The 23,047-nt window shown below is 36.8% G+C and overlaps 1 protein-coding gene across 5 annotated transcripts in view; it reads left to right on the top strand.

Moving 5' to 3' along the window:
- The window catches only part of MAP3K2 (mitogen-activated protein kinase kinase kinase 2), a 79,299-nt gene that overhangs the window by 19,182 nt on the left and 37,070 nt on the right, over positions 1-23,047 (top strand). For 2 of the 5 annotated variants that reach the window (XM_036023699.1, XM_028509970.2), the window contains exons 2-5: positions 10,668-10,737; positions 16,107-16,225; positions 16,848-16,888; positions 18,088-18,187. In XM_036023699.1, coding sequence (XP_035879592.1) covers positions 10,731-10,737; positions 16,107-16,225; positions 16,848-16,888; positions 18,088-18,187 — 267 coding nt within the window. In that variant the 5' untranslated portion in view covers positions 10,668-10,730. Of the gene's footprint in view, positions 1-10,667; positions 10,738-15,371; positions 15,914-16,106; positions 16,226-16,847; positions 16,889-18,087; positions 18,188-23,047 lie in introns of those variants that run through there. The other 3 variants (XM_036023696.1, XM_036023698.1, XM_036023697.1) reach the window with 3 other exon arrangements.

The raw sequence follows: 23,047 nt of genomic DNA, 5'->3' as shown, positions 1-23,047 counted from the left end.
CTTCCCCATTCTGGCAAAGGAAATAGACTTCCAGGAAGTCCAGGAAGCCCAGAGAATCCCAAACAAATTGGACACAAAGAGGACCACACCAAGGCACATCATCATTAAGTTACCCAAGATGAAAGACAAAGAGAAAATCCTAAAATCAGCAAGAGAAAAGGAGACAGTTGCTTACAAAGGAGTTCCCATTAGATTATCAGGTGATTTCTCAAAAGAGACCTTGCAGGCTAGAAGGGGCTGGAAAGAAGTATTCCAAGTCATGAAAGGCAAGGACTTACATCCAAGGTTACTCTATCCAGCAAAGCTATCATTTAGAATTGGAGAGCAAATAAAGTGCTTCCCAGATAAGATCAAGTTAAAGGAGTTCATCATCACCAAACCCTTATTATATGAAACGTTAAAGAGACTTATCTAAGAAAAAGAAGATGATCAAAAATATGAACAGTAACATGACAACAAATTCACAACTGTTAACAACTGAACCTAAAACAAAAAACAACGGAAAACAGAAAAACAAAAGCCAAGATGAAGACATAGGTATAAATGCTTCACTTCTTCACACAACCAAAAGAAGGATAACAACCAATTTAAAAATAAAAAGCAACCAGAATGGCCAGAAAATCAAATTGCATGAAACTCCGACAACCAAGGAGATAAAGAAATGTTCATCCAGACTGGTAGGAGGGTGGAGATGGGCAGCTAACAGAGAGAATGTACAGCAAGACACTGACACATGTGGGTGAGGCAGGGACTGGAAGTCCTAGCAACCCCACATTCACATGTGAATAAGCTGGGTGGAACAACTGGGGAATGAGCCAGACCATGAAACCCAGGGTTTCAGCACTGGAAACTAAACATTCTGGCTGTAAAATTCTGTGGGTGTTACAAAGGTGGAAGAAACTCCTAGTCTTACAGGAGAGTCCACTGAAGAGGCCCAAGGAGTCCTAGGACATGCACAAAGCTATCAGCATGGGAATCAGCACTTGAAAGGGCACAGTCCACTTGTGGGAAATGAAGGAAGTGAAAGAAAGTGGGGTGAGAGCCGAGTAAGTGGCATTGTTCCCTCTCTGACCCCTCCCCCACAGAGCACCACAATGCAGCAAAGAGGGTTGCCTCACCCTGGTGAATACCTATGGATCTTCCCCTTACAACATAACAGGTGCACAGAGACAAAGAAATATGGCCCAAATGAAAGAACAGATCAAAACTCCAGAAAAGAACTAAGTGATGAGGAGGTAGATAACCTATCAGATGCAGAGTTCAGAACACTGGTAATCAGGATGCACACAGAAATGGTTGAGTTTGTCATAAAACAAAGAAAGAAATGAAGGCTATACAAAGTGAAATAAAGGAAAATATACAGGGAGCCAACAGTGAAGGGAAGGAAACTGGCGTGCAAATCAATGATTTGGAACAAAAGGAAGAAATAAACATTCAGCCAGAACAGAATGAAGAAACAAGAAATCAAAAAAAAAAAAAAAAAAATGAGGAGAGGCTGAGTAACTTCTGGGACAACTTTAAATGCTCCAACATCCAAATCAGGGCTGCCAGAGGAGAAGAAGTAGAGCAAGAAACTGAAAACTTATTTGAAAAAATAAGGAAGAAGAACTTCCTTAATCTGGTGAGGGAAATAGACTTCCAGGAAGTCCAGGAAGCTCAGAGAGTCTGAAAGAAATTAGATCCAGGAAGAATCACACCAAGGCACATCATAATTAAGTTACTTAAGATTAAATATAAGGAGAGAATCTTAAAAGCAGCAAGAGAAAAGGACATAGTTACCTACAAAGGAGTGTCCATAAGGCTATTAACTGATTTCTGCAAAGAAACGTTAAGGCAAGAAGGGGCTAGAAAGTATTTGAAGTCATGAAATGCAAGGACCTACATCCAAGATTACTATCCAGCAAAGCTATCATTTAGAATGGAAGGGCAGATAAAGTGCTCCCCAGATTAGGTAAAGTTATAGGAGTTCATCATCACCAAGCCCTTACTATATGAAATGTTAAAGGGACTTATCTAAGAACTAGAAGAAGATTAAAAACTATAAACAGTAAAATGACAGCATACTCACAGCTATCAACAACTGAACCTAAAAAGCACAACTAAGCAAACAACTAGAACAGGAACAGAGTCAAAGAAATGGAGATCATGTGGAGGGTTATCTTTGGGGAGGGGGATGAAGGAAAAGGTACAGGGAATAAGAAGCATAATTGGTAGGTACAAAATAGGGGGAGGTTAAGAATAGTGTAGGCAATAGAGAAGCCAAAGAACTTGTATGTACAACCATGGACATGAACTAAGTGGGGTGCAGGTTGGAGGGGAATGAAGGGAAGAGAAAAAATTGTGACAACTGTAATAGCTTAATCAATAAAATATACTTAAAAATGATTTAAGTTTTCTTGCTTGGGAGGTTATTGAAATTACAGCAGTCCAGGGAAGAATTGTTAACAGGGTAACCTTTGGAAGATAAATAGCTGTTTAAATGTAATTAATTTATCAGGATGAGATCTCTTACTCAAATACATTTTATAACCAGATACCTTGTGTTGAATGGTACATGACATATAGTAAGCTGTCAATAAATACTTGTTGAAAGAGTTAATAACTTTAGGACTGATGTGAGAGAATTCAGGATCACCCGTGGGCCACTTTAGTGATAAAATCTGGGAGTAAGCGTTGAGCTTTAGAAAATACAACAGATAACTGAATTATTCTTAGGGTATCAATGGTGACCCAAGACTAGTGAAATATGTCTTTGGAAATACTTTAGCTAAAAGGGGAGGGAAAGTGTTTTTGGAAAAGACAAGAAATTACTGGAAAATTGTATCTGTAATCTTTTATGCCCACTAGAAATTTTTAAATAATCTAGGGACATAATTAGATAAGCCCACAATAATAATTAGATTAAAAGAAACTTCCCTGCTTCCCAGTGGAAAACACATTTGGGCTAAACCACATATCAACACATACTTTTCTTCTCAGAATCTTTCTGTATCCCTGTTCTTCTTTTCCCCATCTTCACATCTCTAACCGTTGCATAGACATAACCTAAATGTTCTTAGCTTATTTCATTTGTAGTTAATAAATTGGCATTGCCATTGGTTAATCTGATACCCACTCTAGGTTTTGTTTTGTTTTGTTTTTAATTCTTGCCTTCTTGCAGATGGGGTGATCAAGTAGGGAAACACGACTTCTTTAAAATGAGGAAACGTCAGCCTGTTTGGAAGCAAAGACAGGTGGTGCAGAACTAATAAAGGAAGGCTTAATTGGAGGCTTAATGTGAAAGGACCTGGTGGCTTAGATGTGGTTATGCAGAAAGATCTCAGAATGGAAAGTTGTAGAATTCTTGGTCAGATATGGAGGAGGCTTGAGTAGTTGCATTAGTTAGGGTTCAGTCAGGAAAGTTGAATTGTGATATTATGTATTTAGGGATTTATGAAATGAGAAACACCTTACACAGTTGTGGGATAAAGGAGAATTGTCAGATCAGAAAAAAAGTCACTAATCAGCCTTCCTGAAGCAGTGGTGCAGTGGTCAAGTCAGAATTTGCAGGTGACTTGGAGAAGCCAGGAATGCCTAGCTGCTGGATTTGGGATCATGTAGTAGAGCTGGGGGAAAGTTCATGAAAAGTTATTGCCTCTGCATAGGTACCTCTTTTATGGTCTTCAGTCAAGGTTTTGGTGGTGGACCTGAAGTTGCTGTTTAGCTAGCAGGGTTAGCAGAAGAGCTACATGCCGAACAGGGGAGAACAGAGTATACAGTGGAATCCACTGACAACTCCACATCTATGTGTGTAGCCATGGTCTTGAGATAATAATTTCCTCCTTTGCATAAACCTAAACTTGAATAATGTGGGAAGAGGATTCTGGGAAATGTAATTTCAACTTACCCAAGTTTACTACAGTACAAACTTCACAGCAGATAAAGGTGGGGATGTGATAGATGCAGAGTTGATGGTGATATTTTTACACATCTAGGTTCATCCTACTGTGAGAAAGCAAGTTCTTTAAATTCTCCAAGACTTTTTCCTCCTGTTTGAAATGGAGAGATAATATCTACCTTATGGGATTGTTATGAGGATTAAATGAAATGCTTGTAAAGCATTTAGCACAGTGACAGCAATTTTCAAACTGTCATAAATTTTAGCTTTTGTTGTAATAATTGTAGTAGTAATGAGAAGGGATTGAGAAATAGGAAGGGTGTAATTTGAAAGGGGACAGAACGAAGGGGAAAGAAAAGAGGGATGGAGATAGGATAAAGTAGGAGTTATCAGTTCCTGTATATGAGAACATTGTTGTCTACCTGCAGAGAACACATTTAAATATGTAGAGTAATTAGGAAGCTACTATGCAAGGTAATATCCTTTAAGAAAGAGGGCCCTGCCATGATGAGTGTAGGCACAGCAAGTGCTGTCATTCTAATGTAGTGAATGTTAGGTGATAATGTATGTCAAGTGCCTACCACACTGATAATCCATAGAGAATAATTATTTTCCACTTCTATCATTTATAGAGGGAAAGCTGACCAGGTGAGGGGGGATAGGGAAGGCATGAGCTGGGTCCTTAAAAGGTGGTTTGGACAAGTAGAAAAAAGGGAGGAAGTATTTCAGACAGGAGAAATAAAAGGTGGATATCAACAAGGCATGCAGCCCTCCATTGGCACAGCTTATACTTGTTGACTCTTCTTTCCTTTGGGTAACCTATTTGTAATTTTTAGAGATTGTTTGTTTTTGCTCCTGCTTGGGTCAGTTGCCTACCTCTGGGCCAGTAGTCAGTTATGGCCTTTGCTAATTTGGTGACACTCGGTAATCAAGTGGGTGGTCTAGCAGTGATGGTGGTAGAAGGGACAAGTTTCTAAAAGAAGGCAATTAATGGGTGAATAACGTCAATCCTTCCTTTTGTTATATTCGTTCTGTATTATAATTTTGCCATGTTCTTTTCAGTTCCTGGAATTAAGCATTTTTTTTTTTTGTATAATTAATACTTGTTTAGATTTACCATGTCTACCAGTTTCTGGCTACCTTTTGTTCTCCTGGAATCACTTTCCTTCTTTTTGAAGTGTGTTTTTTAGAAATTCCTCAACTACGTGTCTGCTGGTGATAAATTATGATTTCTGTTTGTTGGAAATCTTTAGCTCTTGTTCTTGAATACTTCAGTTGTGTATGAAAATGTAGATTGGTGGTTATTTTTTGTTCAGCATTTTGAAGATATATTATTTTGTTCTGTTTTCTGCCATATAACCAGACATAAAAGACTATATGGATGGTTTAAAAATTTGTTTAAGCCTCACCTAAGGATATGTTTATTGATTTTAGAGAAAGAGGAAGGAGGGAAGGAAGGGAGACAGGAAAGGGGGAAAGGGGGGAGGGAGGGAGGGAGGGGGGAGGGAGGGAAACACCGATGTGAGAGAGAAACATCCATTGGTTGCTTCCACTGTGGGTCCCAGTGGGATCAAAGGGCCTCAGGTCCTAGGGACCTGCCACCTAGGTGTGTGGTCTGACTGGGAATCAAACCTGCAACCTTTTGGTGTACAGGATGAAGCACCAACCAAGTCACCTGCACAGGGCTTTATGGAAGTTTTAATACTTTTTTTATGGTTTGGTTATAGAGTATATAAAATAGGTTTTTGAATGGGAGTATTTGCATTGGTTTTCTTTTTCCTTACAACTTTAATTTTAAAATTCACTTTCAATAACTATTCAGTTATTGAAAATCTTAAGACTGTCAAATGGAATCAGTAAAATAAGCTTTTAAGAAATTTGTAATCTAGCCCTGTCTGGCGTAGCTCAGTGGATTGAGCGCGGGCTGGGAACCAAAGTGTCCCAGGTTCGATTCACAGCCAGGGTACATTCCTGGGTTGCAGGCCGTAACCCCCAGCAACCTGTCCAGCAACCTCACATTGATGTTTCTCTCTCTTTCTCCCTCTCTCTCTCTCTCTCTCTCTCTCCCCCTCTCTCCCTTCCTTCCCTCCCTAAAAATAAATAAATAAAATCTTTAAAAAAAAATTTGCAATCTAGTTTTAGTTATTCGTCTGCAAATTGGGATATATGGTTTGTCCTACATACGTGCAAAAATTATGTAGCTAGATGGAGATAATTGACATGAACTGTGCATTTAAAGCTTATGATTTGGGAAATTTTCACATGTATATATCTGTAAAATAATCGCTTTATCAAGATAGTAAACATATTCATTATCTCATATAGGTTCTTCCTGTTCTTTGTAATCCCATCATTATCTTGCCTCTATCCATTGTCCCTAGGCAACCAGTGATCTGCTTTTTGTCATTGCAAGTGAATATTCACCTGCTGATGAACATTCAAGTTTCTTTTTTTTTTAAGATTTTATTTATTTATTTTTAGAGAGGGAAGGAAGGGAGAAAGAGAGAGAGAAACATCAATGTGCGGTTGCTGGGGGGCTGGGGGCCGTGACCTGCAACCCAGGTATGTGCCCTGACTGGGAATCGAACCTGCAACACTTTGGTTCCCAGCCTGCGCTCAATCCACTGAGCTACGCCAGCAGGGGCAACATTCAAGTTTCTAATTTGTGACTATTACATAAAAAGCTGCTATGCACATTTGTGTACAAGTATTGTATGGACAGATGCATTTATTTTTCTTGAGTAAATACCTAGGAGTGGAATGGGTGGTCACAAGAAATTGGCAAAATATTTTCTTTTTGTTCAAGTACAGTTGTCCGCATTTCCCCCCATCACTCCACCCCCACGTCAGCCGTCCCCACCTCCTTCCCCTGATACTACCCTCCTTGGTTTTGTCCATGTGTCGTTTATAGTTGTTCCTGAAATTCATTCCCCCTTTCCCCTCCGATTATCTCCTCCCACCTCCCCTCTTGTTACTGTCAGATTATTCTTTATTTCATTGTCTCTGGTTATATTTTCCTTGTTTGTTTTATTGATTAGGTTCTACTTAAAGGTGAGATCATATGGTATTTGTCTTTTACCTCTTGCCTTATTTTACTTAGCATAATGCTCTCCAGTTCCATCCATGCTGTTACAAAGGATAGAAGCTCTTTCTTTCTTTCTACTGTGTAGTATTCCATCATGTAAATGTACCAGAGTTTTTTGACCCATTCATTTACTGATGGGCACTTAAGTTATTTCCAGCACTTGGCTCTTGTGAATTGTGCTGCTATGAACATTGGAGTACATAGGTTCTTTTGGATTGGTGTTTCAGGTTCTTAGGATATAATCCCAGCAGTGGAATTGCTAGGTCAAAAGGCAGTTCCATTTTTCGTTTTCTGAGAAAATTCCATACTGTTTTCCACAGAGGCTGCACCAGTCTCCATTCCAACCAACAGTGCACCAGGGTTCCCTTTTCTCCACAACCTCTCCAGCACTTGTTGTTTGTTGATTTGTTTATGATGGCCATTCTGACAGGTGGGAAGTGGTATCTCCTTGTAGTTTTAATTTGAGGCTCTCTGACAGCTAGTGATGCTGAACATCTTTTCATATGTTTCTGGGCCCTCTGTATGTCCTCGTTGGAGAAGTGTTTGTTCAGGTCTTTTGCCCATTTTTTAATTGAGTTGTTTGTCTTCTCAGAGTGGAGTCATGTGAGTTCTTTGTATATTTTGGAGATCAAACCCTTGTCTGAGGTATCATTGGCAAATACGTTTTCCCATACAGTTGTTTCTCTTTTAATTTTAATGCTGTTTTCTTTAGCCATGCAGAAGCTTTTTAATTTGATGAGGTCCCATATGTTTATTCTTTCCTTTATGTCCCTTGCTCTAGGGGGCATATCAGTGAAAATATTGCTGCATGGAATATCTGAGATTTTCCTGCCTATGTTTTTCTCTAGGACTTTCATGTTGTCACAGCTTATATTTAAGTCTTTTATCTACCTTGAGTCTATTTTTGTGCATGGTGTAAGTTGGTAATCGAGTTTAATTTTAATTTTTTTGCATGTAGCTGTCCAGATTTCCCAAAACCCTTTGTTGAAGAGGCTATTTTTACTCCATTTTATGTTTCTGCCCCCTTTGTCAAATATGAATTGACCATCGAGACTTGGGTTTATTTCTGGACTCTCTGTTCTGTTCCATTGGTCTATGTGTCTGTTCTTATGCCAGTACCAGGCTGTTTTGATTACAGTTGCTTTGTAATACAGTTCAATACCAGGTATTGTGATCCCTCCTACTTTGTTGTTCTTTCTCAAAATTCCTGCAGCTATTTGGAGTCATTTATGGTTCCATAAACATTTCTGAAATGTTCTATATCTGTGAAATATGTCATTGTTACTTTAATAGGGATTGCATTGAATCTATAAATTGCTTTGGGTATTATGGATATTTTCATGATGTTAATTCTTCCAGTCCATGAACATGGTACATGCTTCCATTTGTTTGTGTGTTCCTTAATTTCTTTCTTCAGTGTTGTGTAGTTTTCTGAGTATAGGTCTTTTACCTCCTTGGTTTGGTTTATTCCTAGGTACTTTATTTTTCTTGTTGCTATATCAAATGAGATTTTTTTCCTGGTTTGTGTTTCTGATATTTCATTGTTGGTGTACAAAAACACCTTTGATTTCTGACTGTTGATTTTGTATACCACTTGTTTGTAAACTCACTTATTAGGTCCAGTCTTTTTTTCTGTGGGGCCTATAGGATTTTCTGTGTACACTATCATGTTGCCTGCAAACAATGACAGTTTTGCTTCCTCCTTTCCAATTTGGATGCCTATTATTTCTTTTTCTTGTCTGATTGCTATGGCTAGGACTTCCAATACTATGTTGAAAAGGAGTGGTGAAAGCAGACATCCTTGTCTTGTTCCTGATCTGAGTAGAAATTGGCAAAATATTTTCTAAAGTGGTTGTACCATGTGACGTTCTTTACCAGCAATATGAATATTTTAGTTGCATAACATTCTTGCCAACACTCAGATGGCCATTCTTTTGGAATGTTGTGGGGTTTTCTTTTCTGCCTTTTCCTCAAGGTGAATAGTGGAGAATTTTACTTTATTCTTTTGAACAGTTTTAGTTTTACGAAAACATTGAATGTAAAGTGCAGAATTCCCATATGCCCCTCACCCCATCCTGGTTTCTTTTATTATTAACATCTCGGGTTAATGATATATTTATTACAACTGATGGGCCTGTATCAATACATTAATATTCCCTATACCTAAAGTCCAAGTTTACATTAAGTTCACACTTTGTGTTGAATAGCCTATGGATCTTGAGAAATGTATAATGACACGTATCTATCATTACTCTATTATCATACAGAATAGTTTCATTGTCCTAAAAATCTCTGCTGGCCACCTATTCTTCCTTCCCTCCTCTAGATTCCTGGCAGCCACCGATGCTTTTACTGTTGCCATAGTTTTGTCTTTTGCAGAAAATCATATACTTTGAATCATACAGTACATAGCTTTTTAATATTGGGTTCTTTCACTTAGAAATATGCATTTAAGACTCATCCATGTCTTTCTGTGGCTTGATAGTTCAATTCTCTTTATCACTGAATAAATATTTCATTGTCTAGATATCCCTTGGTTTGTTTATTCATTCCCCTGTTTGACTTGAATATCCCCAGAAATCTGTTGCAGATTCTCAAAAGTTTTCTGTTGACATGTCATTCCTCAGCAGTCCTAAAAAATTGATTTTTCTTAATCTGTTGTTTTGCCCCCAACTGTTTTCCCCTTCCTTAGACATTTGAAATAATTTAATAACTACCTGATTGGTTTTGACAAACACCTCAAGCGTTTTGCACTGGGCTTTGAGTCAGATTAAATAAAGACAGTGTTTCAGGTGGGGCTTACCATCCAACCACTAGATAGGTCAATTAATGATAATTTTGGGAGACTTGGACTTTGAAGGTATTTCTGACCCATCTGTTCTCTCTTGTGGCTTCCAGGCTGCTCATTTCCATGGTGCATGTAGGCTATTGGTTTAAGTGCTACTTTGAAGCTGGGAATGAAGGGCAGGGTGATAGAAATAGGAAGGATCAGAACACAACAAGGCTGTCTCTTTTTATTGAGATAATTAAATGCTGCCTAGATTGCTGCTCCTGCTAGCCTTTGGTTAATTTCAGAGTTCTGATAAAATTGATCCTGACCTTTTTTTCTCTTATGGAAGGGAGAATTTTGGTAAGTCTTTACTGTTTTTTTTTTGTTGTTGATGTCCTAGACCCTTTTTACTCATCTCTGCCATTGCCCTGTAGGAATTTGAGTTTATTGGATTATCTTTTAAGGTTTTTGACTTTCAAAAGTTCTTTTTTTTTTTTTTAAGCTTTGATAGACAGGAATGTGAAAAACACTGAGTTAAATTCAATATAAAATAATAGTGATTTTTTTCTTCATTCTCAGTAATTGAGTGGGAAAAAGAAAGGACCTGTCCTCAACAAGATGCATGAAATACTAATTTTTTTAAAGATTTTATTTGTTTATTTTTAGAGGGGAAGGGAGGGAGATAGAGAGAGAGAGAGAGAAACATCAATGTGCAGTTGCTGGGGGTTATGCCCTGCAACTCAGGCATGTACCCTGGCTGGGAATCAAACCTGGGACACTTTGGTTCCCAGTCCTCGCTCAATCCACTGAGCTACGCCAGCCAGGGCTAAGACGCATGAAATACTAATATTATGTTTCTCATTGGTATTTGTGTGTGTGTGTCTGCCTCTTTTGTCTCTTATTATTATTAATGGTTTTTCTTTTAACCTCCTAAGGTAGTAAAGAATGCTGATGGGAGAACCATTTCCCTAATTTCCAGATTGTTGAGCTGGTTTGCCATGATGGGTGAGTTTAATTTAAAAGAATATTTTGTCTATAATTAAAGGATAAAATGGGGGCAAATTTTTTTTCTCTGTGTTCGTGATAAACTTGCAACCACTATGGAAAACAGTATGGAAGGCTTTCAAAAATTTTAAAATGGAACTGCTTTATTGACCCAGCAATTCTACTTATGGGTATATAGTCAAAGAAACCCAAAACACTAATTTGAAAGAATATATGCACCCCTATGTTCATTGTAGCATTATTTACAGTAGACAAGTTCTGAAAGTGACCCAAGTGCCTGTCAGTAAACAAGTGGGTAAAAAAGCTGTGGTGCAGGGTTGGCCAAAAAGATGGCTCCAGTAGTGTTTAGTTGTTTTTGACTTCATTTGAAACAATTTTGGTAGATTGTATTGTGACAGCTATCATGTCAGTATGCATTTTTAAAAAATCAAAATTGGTGAATTTCTGTGTAGCCATTTTAATATTGAAGATGGAAGAAAATAAGCAAGATTTTTGGCATATCATTCTTTATTATTTCAAGAAAGGTAAAAATACAACAAATGCAAAGAAAGATTTGCGTCTTTATGCTGTGCATGGAGAAGCTGCTGTGACTTATCAAATATATCAGAAGTAGTTAGAGAAATGGAGTGAATGGCCCGTCCATCCAAAGTTTTTAAACTTAGATTTATACCTATATCTTAAGTCAGATGTTTGTGTTAGTCACACTTTTCCTACTATTTGCTTAACAAATGTATTACTATTATATATGTATATAACATTATAACCAAAGGGCTTAACTTTGTCTATGTTCTTTAATGAAAGTGCTAGCACACTGTCAAAGTGTTTACTTAAGGAAGTATGTAAGCCAAAGTGTCACTTTTCCTACTTTTTAAATTTCCACTTTGTCTTTGTAACCATGAATGTAGTGCCATCATTGGTCCAAATTCTTCACTTTTGTCAGCTTCAAATTGGGTATATTTTTTACTGAACTCCTGTCAGCTTTTTGTTTTGTTTACTCTTACTTGAAGTCTGAACTGTGTATTAAATTGATTTCCACCATACTTCTCAAATAATACTATAGTAAGTAACAAAACAAAGAACAGCCACTGCTTAAAACATATGCCAAAGTAGTCATAGAAAAACATGAATATTTTAAAATGTAAATCACAGATATTTGAAATTTTTATTGAGGATGTTCTCCTCTAATTGTTTTTGAAGTATGATGAATAAGCATATAAGGTATCCAATTAAACGTGTCTAGTAAAAGATTTTATTTGAAATTATTTCCCAAATACTTTCTGATTTTATGCTCAACTAAAAGTCCTTTCAACATGTGTGAGAAACTCACTGCTTCTTCTGAGTGACTATTGGTTAGACTGTGGAGTCCTCTGGGCATCTATACTGCCTGTTGAATCAATTCTTGATCCTTAGAGCATTTATAACCTGTCTTATCTGCCTAGTATCTATGACCATCACAGAGACTCTTTTTCTAACTGTACTTTGTTGATTATGCTGTTACAATTGTCCCAATTTTTCCTCCCCTTTATCTCCCTCTACCCCATTCCCTCCAGTATCCGTTGCCCTTTAGTTCATATCCATGGGTCGTACAAATAAGTTCTTTAGTTACTCCATTTCCTATACTATTCTTAACCTCCCCCTGTCTATTTTGTACCTACCAATTATGCTTCTTATTCTCTATACCTTTTCCTCCATTCTCCCTCTTTCCACTGATAACCCTCCATGTGATCTCCATTTCGGTGATTCTGTTTCTGTTCTAGATGTTTGCTTAGTTTGTTTTTGTTTTAGGTTCAGTTGTTGATAGTTGTGAGTTTGTTATTTTACAGTATATAGTTTTGATCATCATCTTTTTCTTAAGTAAGTCCCTTTAACATTTCATATAATAAGGGCTAGGTGATGATAAACTCCTCTAACTTTACCTTATCTGGGAAGAACTTTATCTGCCCTTCCATTCTAAATAATAGCTTTGCTCAACAAAACAACCTTGGATGTAGGTCCTTGAATTTCATGACTTGAATACTTCTTTCCAGCTGCTTCTTACCTGCAAGGTTTCTTTTGAGAAATCAGCTAATAGTCTGATGGGAACTCCTTTGTGGGTAACTGTCTCCTTTTCTCTTGCTGCTTTTAAGATTCTCTCTTTATCTTTAATCTTCAGTAATTTAATTATAATGTGTCTTGGTGTGGTCTTCTTTGGGTCCAACTTGTTTGGGACTTACTGAGTTTCCTGGACTTGTATATCTATTTCCTTCACCAGATTGGGGAAGTTCTCCATTATTTTTTCAAATAAGTTTTCAATTTCTTGCTCTTCCTCATCTTTTTCTGACTCCCTTATGATTCAGATGTTGGAATGTTTAAAGTTGTACCAGAGCTTCCTAAGCCTCTCCTCATTTTTTTGAACTCTTGTTTTTTCATTTTGGTCTGGTTGAATGTTTATTTCTTCCTTTTGTTCAGATCATTGATTTGAGTCTTGGTTTCTTTCCCTTCACTATTGGTTCCCTGTATGTTTTTCTTTATTTCACTTCTTATAGCCTTCACTTCTTTCTTTATTTTGTATCTGTACTCAGTCATTTCTGTCCGCATCCTGATTACCAGTGTTTTGAACTCTGCATCTGATAGGTTGGCTATCACCTCATTACTTAGTTCTTTTTCTGGAATTTTGATCTGTTCTTTCATTTGGCTCATATTTATTTGTCTGTGGTGTGGAGCCTTAGGTATTTGCTAGGGTGGGGCAACCCAATTTGCTCTGTACCTGGGGGAGGCATCAGAGACGGAACAATGATACTTGGCTCTTGCCCCACTTTCAGTCACTTCCGCCGCTACTCACAAGTGAATTGTGCCCTTCAAGGGGCTGCTCTGGTACTGATTCCTGGGTGGGTGGGCTTATGTACATTCTAGGACCTTGTGGGCCCCTCCAGTGGGCTCTCCTGTGAGATTGGCAGTTTCTCCCACCTTTGCAACATTCACAGATTTTTACAGCCAGAGATTTTGAGGCTTCATTTTCCCACACTGAAACCCTGTGTTCCACAGTTTGTCTCTCTCTCTAGTTGTTCCTCCTGGTTTATCTATATGTGAATGTGGGACCATTCAGTCTGCCAGCTGCTGCCTTGCCCATCTTGTTCACCAACCACCACCTTACTGTGTCCTCTCCACCCCGGCTGCCTGTCTTCATCCCTCCTAACAGTCTGGGTGAATGTTTCTTCTTAACTCTGTGGTTGTCTGATTTCCACACAGTTTGATTTTCTGCCAATTCTGGTTGTTTTTGTTTTTAAATTGGTTTTTTATCCTTCTTTTGGTTTTCTGACAAAGTGAAGCATATATACCTATGCTTCCATCTTGGCTGGATGAGGTTCTTAATAGAGTAAACAGTCATTAGAATTGTTAGAATAGTGCTCGTGGTGTATTTCAGCTTATCACTTTGCTTGATGTTTTGTGGATTTATTAGCTTACACCTTGTCAGTTCCCTCAAAGTAAGTTTCCCTTGGGTATTTATCTACCATGTGATTCTTTGTCAAGCCAGAAAAAGAAGGAACTCAATTAAATTGCTCTTTATTAGTATGTTATCTCTCTAAGGAGTTACTTTGATTCAAATGGTTCTCTTTTGTATATGTATGATAGATAGAAAATGGTACTTTTTTTTAAACAAGGAAATTATTATCTATAAATGTGATAAGGATTTAGGCCAAAGTCTTCCCAGGCATTTATTTATTTTGGTGTTGTGATACTAAACATGTGATAATGTCTAAATTCAAGTGTTTAAGCTTTTCTAATAAAGAAAATAATTAAAACATAAATATGTTTAAATATTAGAATTTCCCTCATCTAGTGCAGAATTGAAGATCTTACTTTTCTCAGGAAGATTACATCAGATAAGTTTATTCCAGTTGAGCTCATTTTCAGCTAATTGTTTTTCTAAGGGGAGATTTATTTTTATCAAAAAAATGACATAGTCTGGCTTGGACCCATGGACAGGACACACGTTGTGATTATGTTTTATCCACTGGCTCCATTATTCTTTGGCTAAGCTAACAAAATGAAATTTTATTTTACTAAGGTTAGTTATAAAATTTTCTCTAAACCCAGAATTTATTATTAAAATCCTTGGAGCCATTAATTTTAATTTTAGTTCTACTATATAACAATAGATTGAGTGTTACAAAAAAATTAGTATATTACAGAAGTCAGCTATTTGTATGTTTGAAAGACTGATACAGCCACATTCCTGTTAATGATTTTTTCGTTACAAGATAAAGAATGTTTTAATTGTCACTGCACTGGAACATAAATTATTACTACTCTGGAACATAAATTTATTACTCACAAAGATGGTTTACTTTTTTAAATGTAAGCTGTAAAGTCCCTCAATTCCTTTATTTACCAATTATTGATTATTATTAGTGTAATTAACTTACTAGTGAAAGGCAATTACATTTTCTCTGAAGTTTTTCAGACAGCATATAATTGACATTTCTAATGAAGAAATTAAAATTTTATGGTTTATGATTCTTTCATTCAGTTTTATGGGTTTAGTTTTTTTACCCCCCCCTTAGGAATGGATTTTTTCTTGTATTGTTACTATTTGAACTGTTCCTATCTGAGATCATTAAATAGTCGTAAGTGTTTGTAGTTTTACTGAAACTTATGGTGAAGAAGTTCAAGAAAACAGTTCATAAAGTCAGTAGGTCATTACCCACAGATAAAGCCTTTTATTGTTTCTGACTTGAAGTACTGACGAAAGAGAAAGCTCTAAGAGGAATTTATACTTTGGACATAAATGCCTAAGTAATGTTGATATTAATCCCCCCATGCCACTTTTTCTAGATTAATATTTTAGATGTGATGTTTTGTTCACATGTCATAGAAAAGAATTAAAAGGGCTGATTTGATCCGTATCCTAGGATGTCACATAATAGAAGAAGCAGAATAACTGTATCTTTTTTTAAACAAAAGATTTTATTTTTTTACTTTTAGAGAGAGGAGAAGGGAGGGAGACAGGGAGAAACATTGATGTAAGAAAGAAATATCCATCTGTTACCTCCTCTATGCACCCTGTACAGGGACTGAACCTGAAACCCAGGCGTGTGCCCTGACTGGGAATTGAACTGGTGAACTTTTACTTTGCGAGATGATGCCCAACCAACTGAACCACACCAGTCTAAGACAGAATGACTTTATCTTGCCTGTAAATGTCTCATGTGTGTGATATCTAGTGCTTGAGTCTAGTGCTATTTAATGTCACAAAAATAACAGCAGTGTAGTCTTTGAACATGTTTTAGATGCATTTTTTTGCATTAAATTTCATTGTTGTGTTGGATGTCAATAGCAAATACACATTGAAATTACAATTCTGAATATGCTATTTTAAAAATATCTAGATGATCAGCAAGCTTTGAACTCAATCATGCAAGATTTGGCTGTTCTGCACAAGGCAAGTCGACCAGCATTATCCTTACAGGAAACCAGAAAAACAAAATCTTTATCACCAAAAAAGCAGGTATTTGTTTTAATAATATTTTAATAGATCTATATTGTTCTGTGAGTTATTTTTCTTGAATATCCTGATCTTATAGAGATTTTGCTTAAAGTGTTCAGCTTTTATACTTTTGAATCAATTATTTTGTTAAACAATTTTTTCCATAAAGGGTGTGTATTTAAAAAAAAAAAGAATGATAGAGTTTCATTTAACGTGGTAACTGCTTTCTAAAGCTGATATTCCATCTATTCGTAAAGCTCTTAAGATAAGCAGATTGTTTTTATTTACAGTAATCTGTATATTTCCAAATAAGGATCACTTTCATTCTTAACAGATAAAATTTGTTTGGGGTGGCGACATGAAAAGTGGACATACATTATCCTATATTTCCCTTTGACAGGACTAGCATATGTCTCATACTTATGATGCCATTACTGACAGATCTTGGTGGTCTTTTTTGTTGATCCCAGATTCAGCTACATAATTCTCAACTTGGCTCTTTGGCAGACCCTGTCAATTTATTAGAGTTAATACTGAAATGAAACCTCATTCCCCTTCTACTCTGCTTTAAATGAGTGACTAAGAAAAAGATTTAGGAATTCTAGAAATTCATTTGATTTCTGAGGTTATCATTTCATTACAGAACGATGTCCGAGTCAAATTTGAACATAGAGGAGAAAAAAGGTAAGGGAAGAAGCATTGCATTTCAGATTATTGATTTAATTAACTGTGTATTCTAGTTAAAGCTATTGGAGGTTGCTTCTAGATTTTAATGAAGGTTCATGGTTTACAAATTGGGAATGGAATAATTCTTGGTAATGTGTAGCAATGTATATAGACTTAAGATAGAAGCTGTCAAAATTCACGCTAAACATTGGAAATGATAAATGTTTTTACTTTGCAGTATTAGGAAATATTACCATTTCTTTTTATTTTTAATCAGTGGAAATTAAATATATTTCTCCTTATAATTGTATTATTGCTTCGTATACTGTACAGAATTTATGTATGTAGACTTAACATTCACAATTTTGATTATTCTCAAGAGGCCTCAATGATATGACATGTATTTAATTAGTACCATTGAGAGAAGTGATTTGGAATGATGACTATAAATTATTTAGCAGAGATGTACGCCTAGTCTTCTTCCGGGTATCTGTCTTAGTACAGTAGTGGAGGTGGGTGGTAATGGTTAACAGCAGTGTTACTGACAAGCTTAATAGGAGTTGCAGAATATGGGATTTCATTTTTGTCATTCATGTCTCATTAAATTAATTTAATGAAAGATCTGTCCATTTTAAGGACTTGAAAGTCTCACAAATTGCATAACCTAAAATGTAAAAATATTTTACACAGATATTTTTTTAAAAATGGAATATACCAGATAATACCATACAAATGTTGTCCAATCTACTTTTTTTCTATTTGCAATTCTTTTATGGATATTTTCACAGTTTTTTTTCATTCAGTGAATACTGTTTATTGAGTGCTTACTATCTGCTGGGCCATGAAGAAATAAAATGAGTGAAACAGATGGTCCTTTTCCTTACAGAGATTATAGTCCAGTATAGTAGTCTCCAGGCTTAGGTGCAGGCTCCCCAGGGGCAATACAGGCCAATCTGTTGTGATAAAGGAAGGAAATAACTAGAATTAAAAATTGAGTTTCCTTATTATAATTTTTATTAGCATAGAACAGACTTAAGAGTTTTTGAACTTTATGTTGAGAATCAGTGCACTTTATCAAAAGTAAGCCATTGTAGTGCTCAAGTAAGTATTTACATTTTTACTTAATTTTAATTTTTCTTTCCAAGAGATAAGTGTTGCAAGTATGTAATTTAACTATGCCTAAGAAAATAAAATATTTTAAAATTCTGTTTATATAGAATTCTTCAGTTCCCCAGACCAGTTAAACTGGAAGATCTGAGGTCTAAAGCTAAAATTGCTTTTGGACAGTCTATGGATCTACATTATACCAATAATGAGGTAAATATGTAAAGTTTAACTTTAAGTAGTTCCTATTTTAGAAAGTAGTGCGTTCATTTCAGAGACTGTTTTAGAACTGTTGTACTTTTATTTAGGGATTGATAAGGGTATAGTATATTAGAGAAATGATAGAGCATAGTTAAATTTGTAAATTTGAACTAATTAAAATGGATTTTTTCATTGTCAAAAACATTAAAGGGTACTACTGGTGAAAATAATTGAATGAGAATCTATTAAAAGGAAGAAATACATTCAAAGCCTGTGTAGAAAGCATCCAGCCATATAATATGAAAAATAGAAACACTTATTGAAGAAAACACAAGATACAAGAAACATCGTACATAGGATAGTGATGCCTCAGTCCCCTTCAAAGTAGGCATCTTGGGACCTCACACAGTTCTACCAGTCACCATACAATGTCCCATTGTACTTTCCTGAATCTCATCGATGGTCTGAAATTTCTTCCCTTTTAAAGGTAACTTTAGTTTTGGAAAAAGCCAGAAGTGGCAGGGTGCCATATCTGGGCTATAGGAGGGCTGAGTCATCTTGGTGATTTGACGTTTTACCAAAAAACTCTACACATGATGTGATGCATGAGCAGGAGTGTTGTTATAATGAAACTGCCAGTCACCAGCTATAGTTGCCTATAGCTGTGACCTCTTAAATCATCTGAATAGTTTCCACAGAGGAGCATGCAGGCTTAATGCAAAATTTGATGCAGATTCATTGCTTTACTCACTCAGTCATTTTGAATGCAACAGCCACACAGTACACATCCTCACACAGTGGCGTCTACCACCCCTACTGACTAGTACAGTGAAGTCATCATTGTTCATGCATGCACATTCCAGTCCACTCTCCTTGGCTGCCAGGTTACATTGGATGTCGTACAAACCTTTCTTGTGATTTAACAATGGCTGGACTTTTTCTGGACAGACCTTGTATATTACTTAGAAGCTTGCTGCTTATTTATGTTTTATTTTTACTTCATGTACTTTATTGATAAACTTTGTTTTCTTATACTCCATTATTGACTACAGAGACAATAGAGCTTTGGTAGTAAGACAGTTTAGTTAAAACTTATAGGATTGTTTTCATGTTGGTTTAAGACATTAGATCATGCTTCTATTTGGGGGTCAGTGCAGGATTTTAAGGACTTCCTGTGGCACTGAGGTGCTCTGTGTTCTGGGGAAACTCCTTTTGAACTTTCTGTAAAATTTGTATTGGATTAGATGATATCTCAGGTTTCATTCAGATCCTGTGAGATCTCAGATTTTGAGATCTTAAAATTTTTAGGGACAGTGTTGTTAACTTGTTGATTTGTACTGTTTTGTTATTTTTGTTTTTGTTTTTTATGCCCTCAGAAAATACTTGTTGAATTTGGCAGGCATAATGCTATGATTTAGGAATTGCAGCCCCTCATGGAATTTATAGACTTGTAGTAGTAGAAGCAGATGATTGATAAAAGAGTTGTTTCAATATATTAAGTTCTTTGAAGGAAATGCATGAAGTATTGTGATAAAGAATAAAGGGAAGGGCAGTAGGTCTTCTATTTAGAGAGTACTAAGAAAGAACTAACTGAGGTGATAATTTTTAATTACTGAGACTTGAAGTTTGAAAAGCCAATGCTGCAAAGAATTTGAGGCAAAGGATGTGCTTGGTAGAGAAAGAAGCTTGAAATCAGTGCAGAGGTCCTATCATAGAAAAGACTTCTGTATTTCAGGAATAGAAAAAGTACCAGTGGGAATAGAGTGACAGTAGAAAGCTTAGGAAAAATTAATTTTAGAATGTATGTGAAATTGCTTTGTAGATGTTAAAGCATTGTACACATAAAAATATTTGTAAATATTAGGTTTTCAAATGAATTATTAATTTAAATAAAAATATATACTTATGTAGCTTGACTAAAGAAACACAGCCAAAAACAGAAAATAGTTTGATTAAAAATCCATTTCCAAAAAAATAATATACCTGAACAAAGTGATGAGAACTATAACATAATAATACCTTAAAATTTTAGATTTCGAATACTTTTTGGCTATTCTTTTAGCCACGAATGCATCTTTTTGCCTCACCCTGTCTTGGTACTCAATCTGTTTGCACTGGCCTGATTTCCCACTGCCAGCCTTTGAGACTCTGATGGCTTTTCAAGGGTATGGATAGGGACTAGGCTGAACTGTATATTAAGAATGTGGTAAGAGCTGGGGATGGATAGGCTGTGCTTACCCACAGTGGTAACTTGCTAGATAATATTCCCTTTTTGGGTCTCCTTCTCTTCCCTGTCTTCCCCATTTCCCTCCCAGTGTTTCCTGGTGTATCTTTCCATATAACAGCCTTGAACTTGAATCTTTTACTTATAGTATGATTCTAGGGAAATCCAGATCCATCTTTGTCTTTTTATTTTTAAAACATTTATTCATTTATTTTTATTTATAAAAATACTTTATTGATTATGCTATTACAGTTGCCCAATTTATTTCTCTCTCCGCCCTATAAACCCTTTCACCATCATTCCCCCACCTTAGTCCATGTCTATGGGTCAAAAATTTAAGTTACTTAATTTTTCCATTTCCCATACTATTCTTAACCTCCCCCTGTCTATTTTGTACCTACCATTTATACTGCTTATTCCCTGTACCTTTTTTCCCATTCTCCCCCATCCCCATACCCACTGATAACCCTCCATATGATCTCTATTTATGTGAATGTGTTCCTATTTTGTTTGTTTGCTTAGTTAATTTTTTTTTTTTTTAGGTTTGGCTGTTGATAGTTGTGTTTGTCATCATTTTACTGTTTGTTCGTATTTTTGATCTTCTTTTTCTTAGAGAAGTCCCTTTAACATTTCATATAATAAGGGCTTGGTGATGATGAACTCCTTTAACTTCACCTTATCTGGAAAGCACTTTATCTACCGTTCCATTCTAAATGATAGCTTTGCTGGATAGAGTAACCTTGGATGTAGGTCCTTGTCTTTCATAACTTGGAATACTTTCCAGCCCCTTCTTGCCTACAAGTTTTCTTTCTCAAAATCAGCTGATGATAGTCTTATGGGAACTCCTTTGTAAGTAACTGTCTCCTTTTCTCTTGCTGCGTTTAAGATTCTCTCCTCTTTAATAATGGTGATGTGTCTCAGTGTGTGCTTCCTTGGGTCCAACTTCTTTGGGACTCTCTGAACTTCCTAAACTTCCTGGAAGTCTATTTCCTTTGTCAGATTAGGGAAGTTCTCCTTCACTATTATTTCAAACAAGTTTTCAGTATCTTGTTCTTCCTCTTTTCTTTCTGGCACCCCTATGATTTGGATGTTGGAACATTTAGAGTTGTTCTGGAGGTTCCTAAGACTCTCCTTGTTTTTTTAAATTCTTGTTTCTTCATTCTGTTCTGGTTGAATGTTTATTTCTGCCTTCTGCTCCAAATCACTGATTTGAGTCCTGGTATTCTTCACTTCACTGTTGGTTCCCTGTACATTTTCCTTTATTTCACTTTTCATAGCCTTCACGTCTTCCTCTATTTTACAGCTGTACTGAACCATTTCTGTGAGCCTCCTGATTACCAGTGTTTTGAACTCTGCGTCTGTTAGGTTGCCTATCTCTTCATCACTTAGTTTTATGTTTTCTAGAGTTTTGATCTGTTCTTTCATTTGGGCCATATATTTTTGTCTCAGCACACCTGTTATGCACTAAGGGGTAGAGCCTTAGGTATTTGCCATGGTGGGGCAACCCACATGGTGGTGTTGTGGCACTATATGTGAGGGAGGGTCATAAAGGGAACAGTGTCACCTCCTTGGCTCTTGGTTGGCTTCAGTTACTTCCCCCACTTCCAAGAAGCAAATTGGGCTCTTCTTGTGCTGGTTCCCAGTGGGGTGGTTTGGTGTATGTTTTAGGACCCTGTGGGTCTCTCCAACGAACTCTCATGTGAAGGTGGGGATTTCCCTTGCCTCCTCAACCCCCACAGTTTTTTTTTCAGTCAAAGGTTTTGAGGCTTCATTTCCCTGAACTGGAATCCTGGGTTGCATCGTCTGTCTCACTTCCTGGTTGTTACTCCCGGTTTATCGGCCCGCTCTACCAGCTGCCTCTTTGTTGCGAGTCCTCTCCTTCCTGGCTGCCTGTCTCTGCCTCTGCTACCAGTCTGGATGAATGTTTCTTTAACTTTTTGGTTGCCAGACTTCCACACAGTTTGATTTTCTGGCAGTTGTAGTTATTTTTGTTTTTAAATTTATTGTTGTCCTCCTTTCGGTTGTGTGAGAAGGCAAAATATATCTACTTACGCCTTCATCTTGACTGAGGGTCTATTCATTTAATTTGAGCGAGAGGGGAAGAGAGGGAGAAAAGGAGAGAAACATCATGTTCCAGAGAAACATTGATTGGTTGCTTCTTGCATGTCCCCAACCGGGGACCTGGCCTACAACTGAGGTGTGTGCTCTGACTGAGGATTGCACTGGTGACCTTTGCTTTATGGGATAAGCTAAGCCAACTGAGCCAAACTGGTCAAGGCATGTTTTTGTTTGTTCTGAAATTGTATCATAGAGACTTCTAGTCTACACAGAAGCATGGGCAGACATGCTTTGCCTCCTTGCCACAACTATAAGATGGATTACAATTAACCTAAAACACAAAACACCCAGAACAGCCAGAAAATTGAACTGTTTGGAAGTCCAACAACCAAGGATTTAAAGAAGACATATTCATCTAGATGGGTAGAAGGAATGGAGACAGGGATCCATGGTGGAGAGGATTTGGTGTGGTGTGGTAACCAGGTGGCAGCAGCAGCTGGCAGAACAAAAGGTCCCACATTAGGGATACTTGGGGAGCGAGCCCCAGGCCAGACTGTGGAGCTCAGGGTTCTAATACCAGGAAAATAAAG

Source organism: Phyllostomus discolor, chromosome 4 (genome assembly GCF_004126475.2).
Source record: "Phyllostomus discolor isolate MPI-MPIP mPhyDis1 chromosome 4, mPhyDis1.pri.v3, whole genome shotgun sequence".
NCBI lineage: Eukaryota > Metazoa > Chordata > Mammalia > Chiroptera > Phyllostomidae > Phyllostomus > Phyllostomus discolor.
This window is presented reverse-complemented; position numbering and strand designations above follow the sequence as displayed.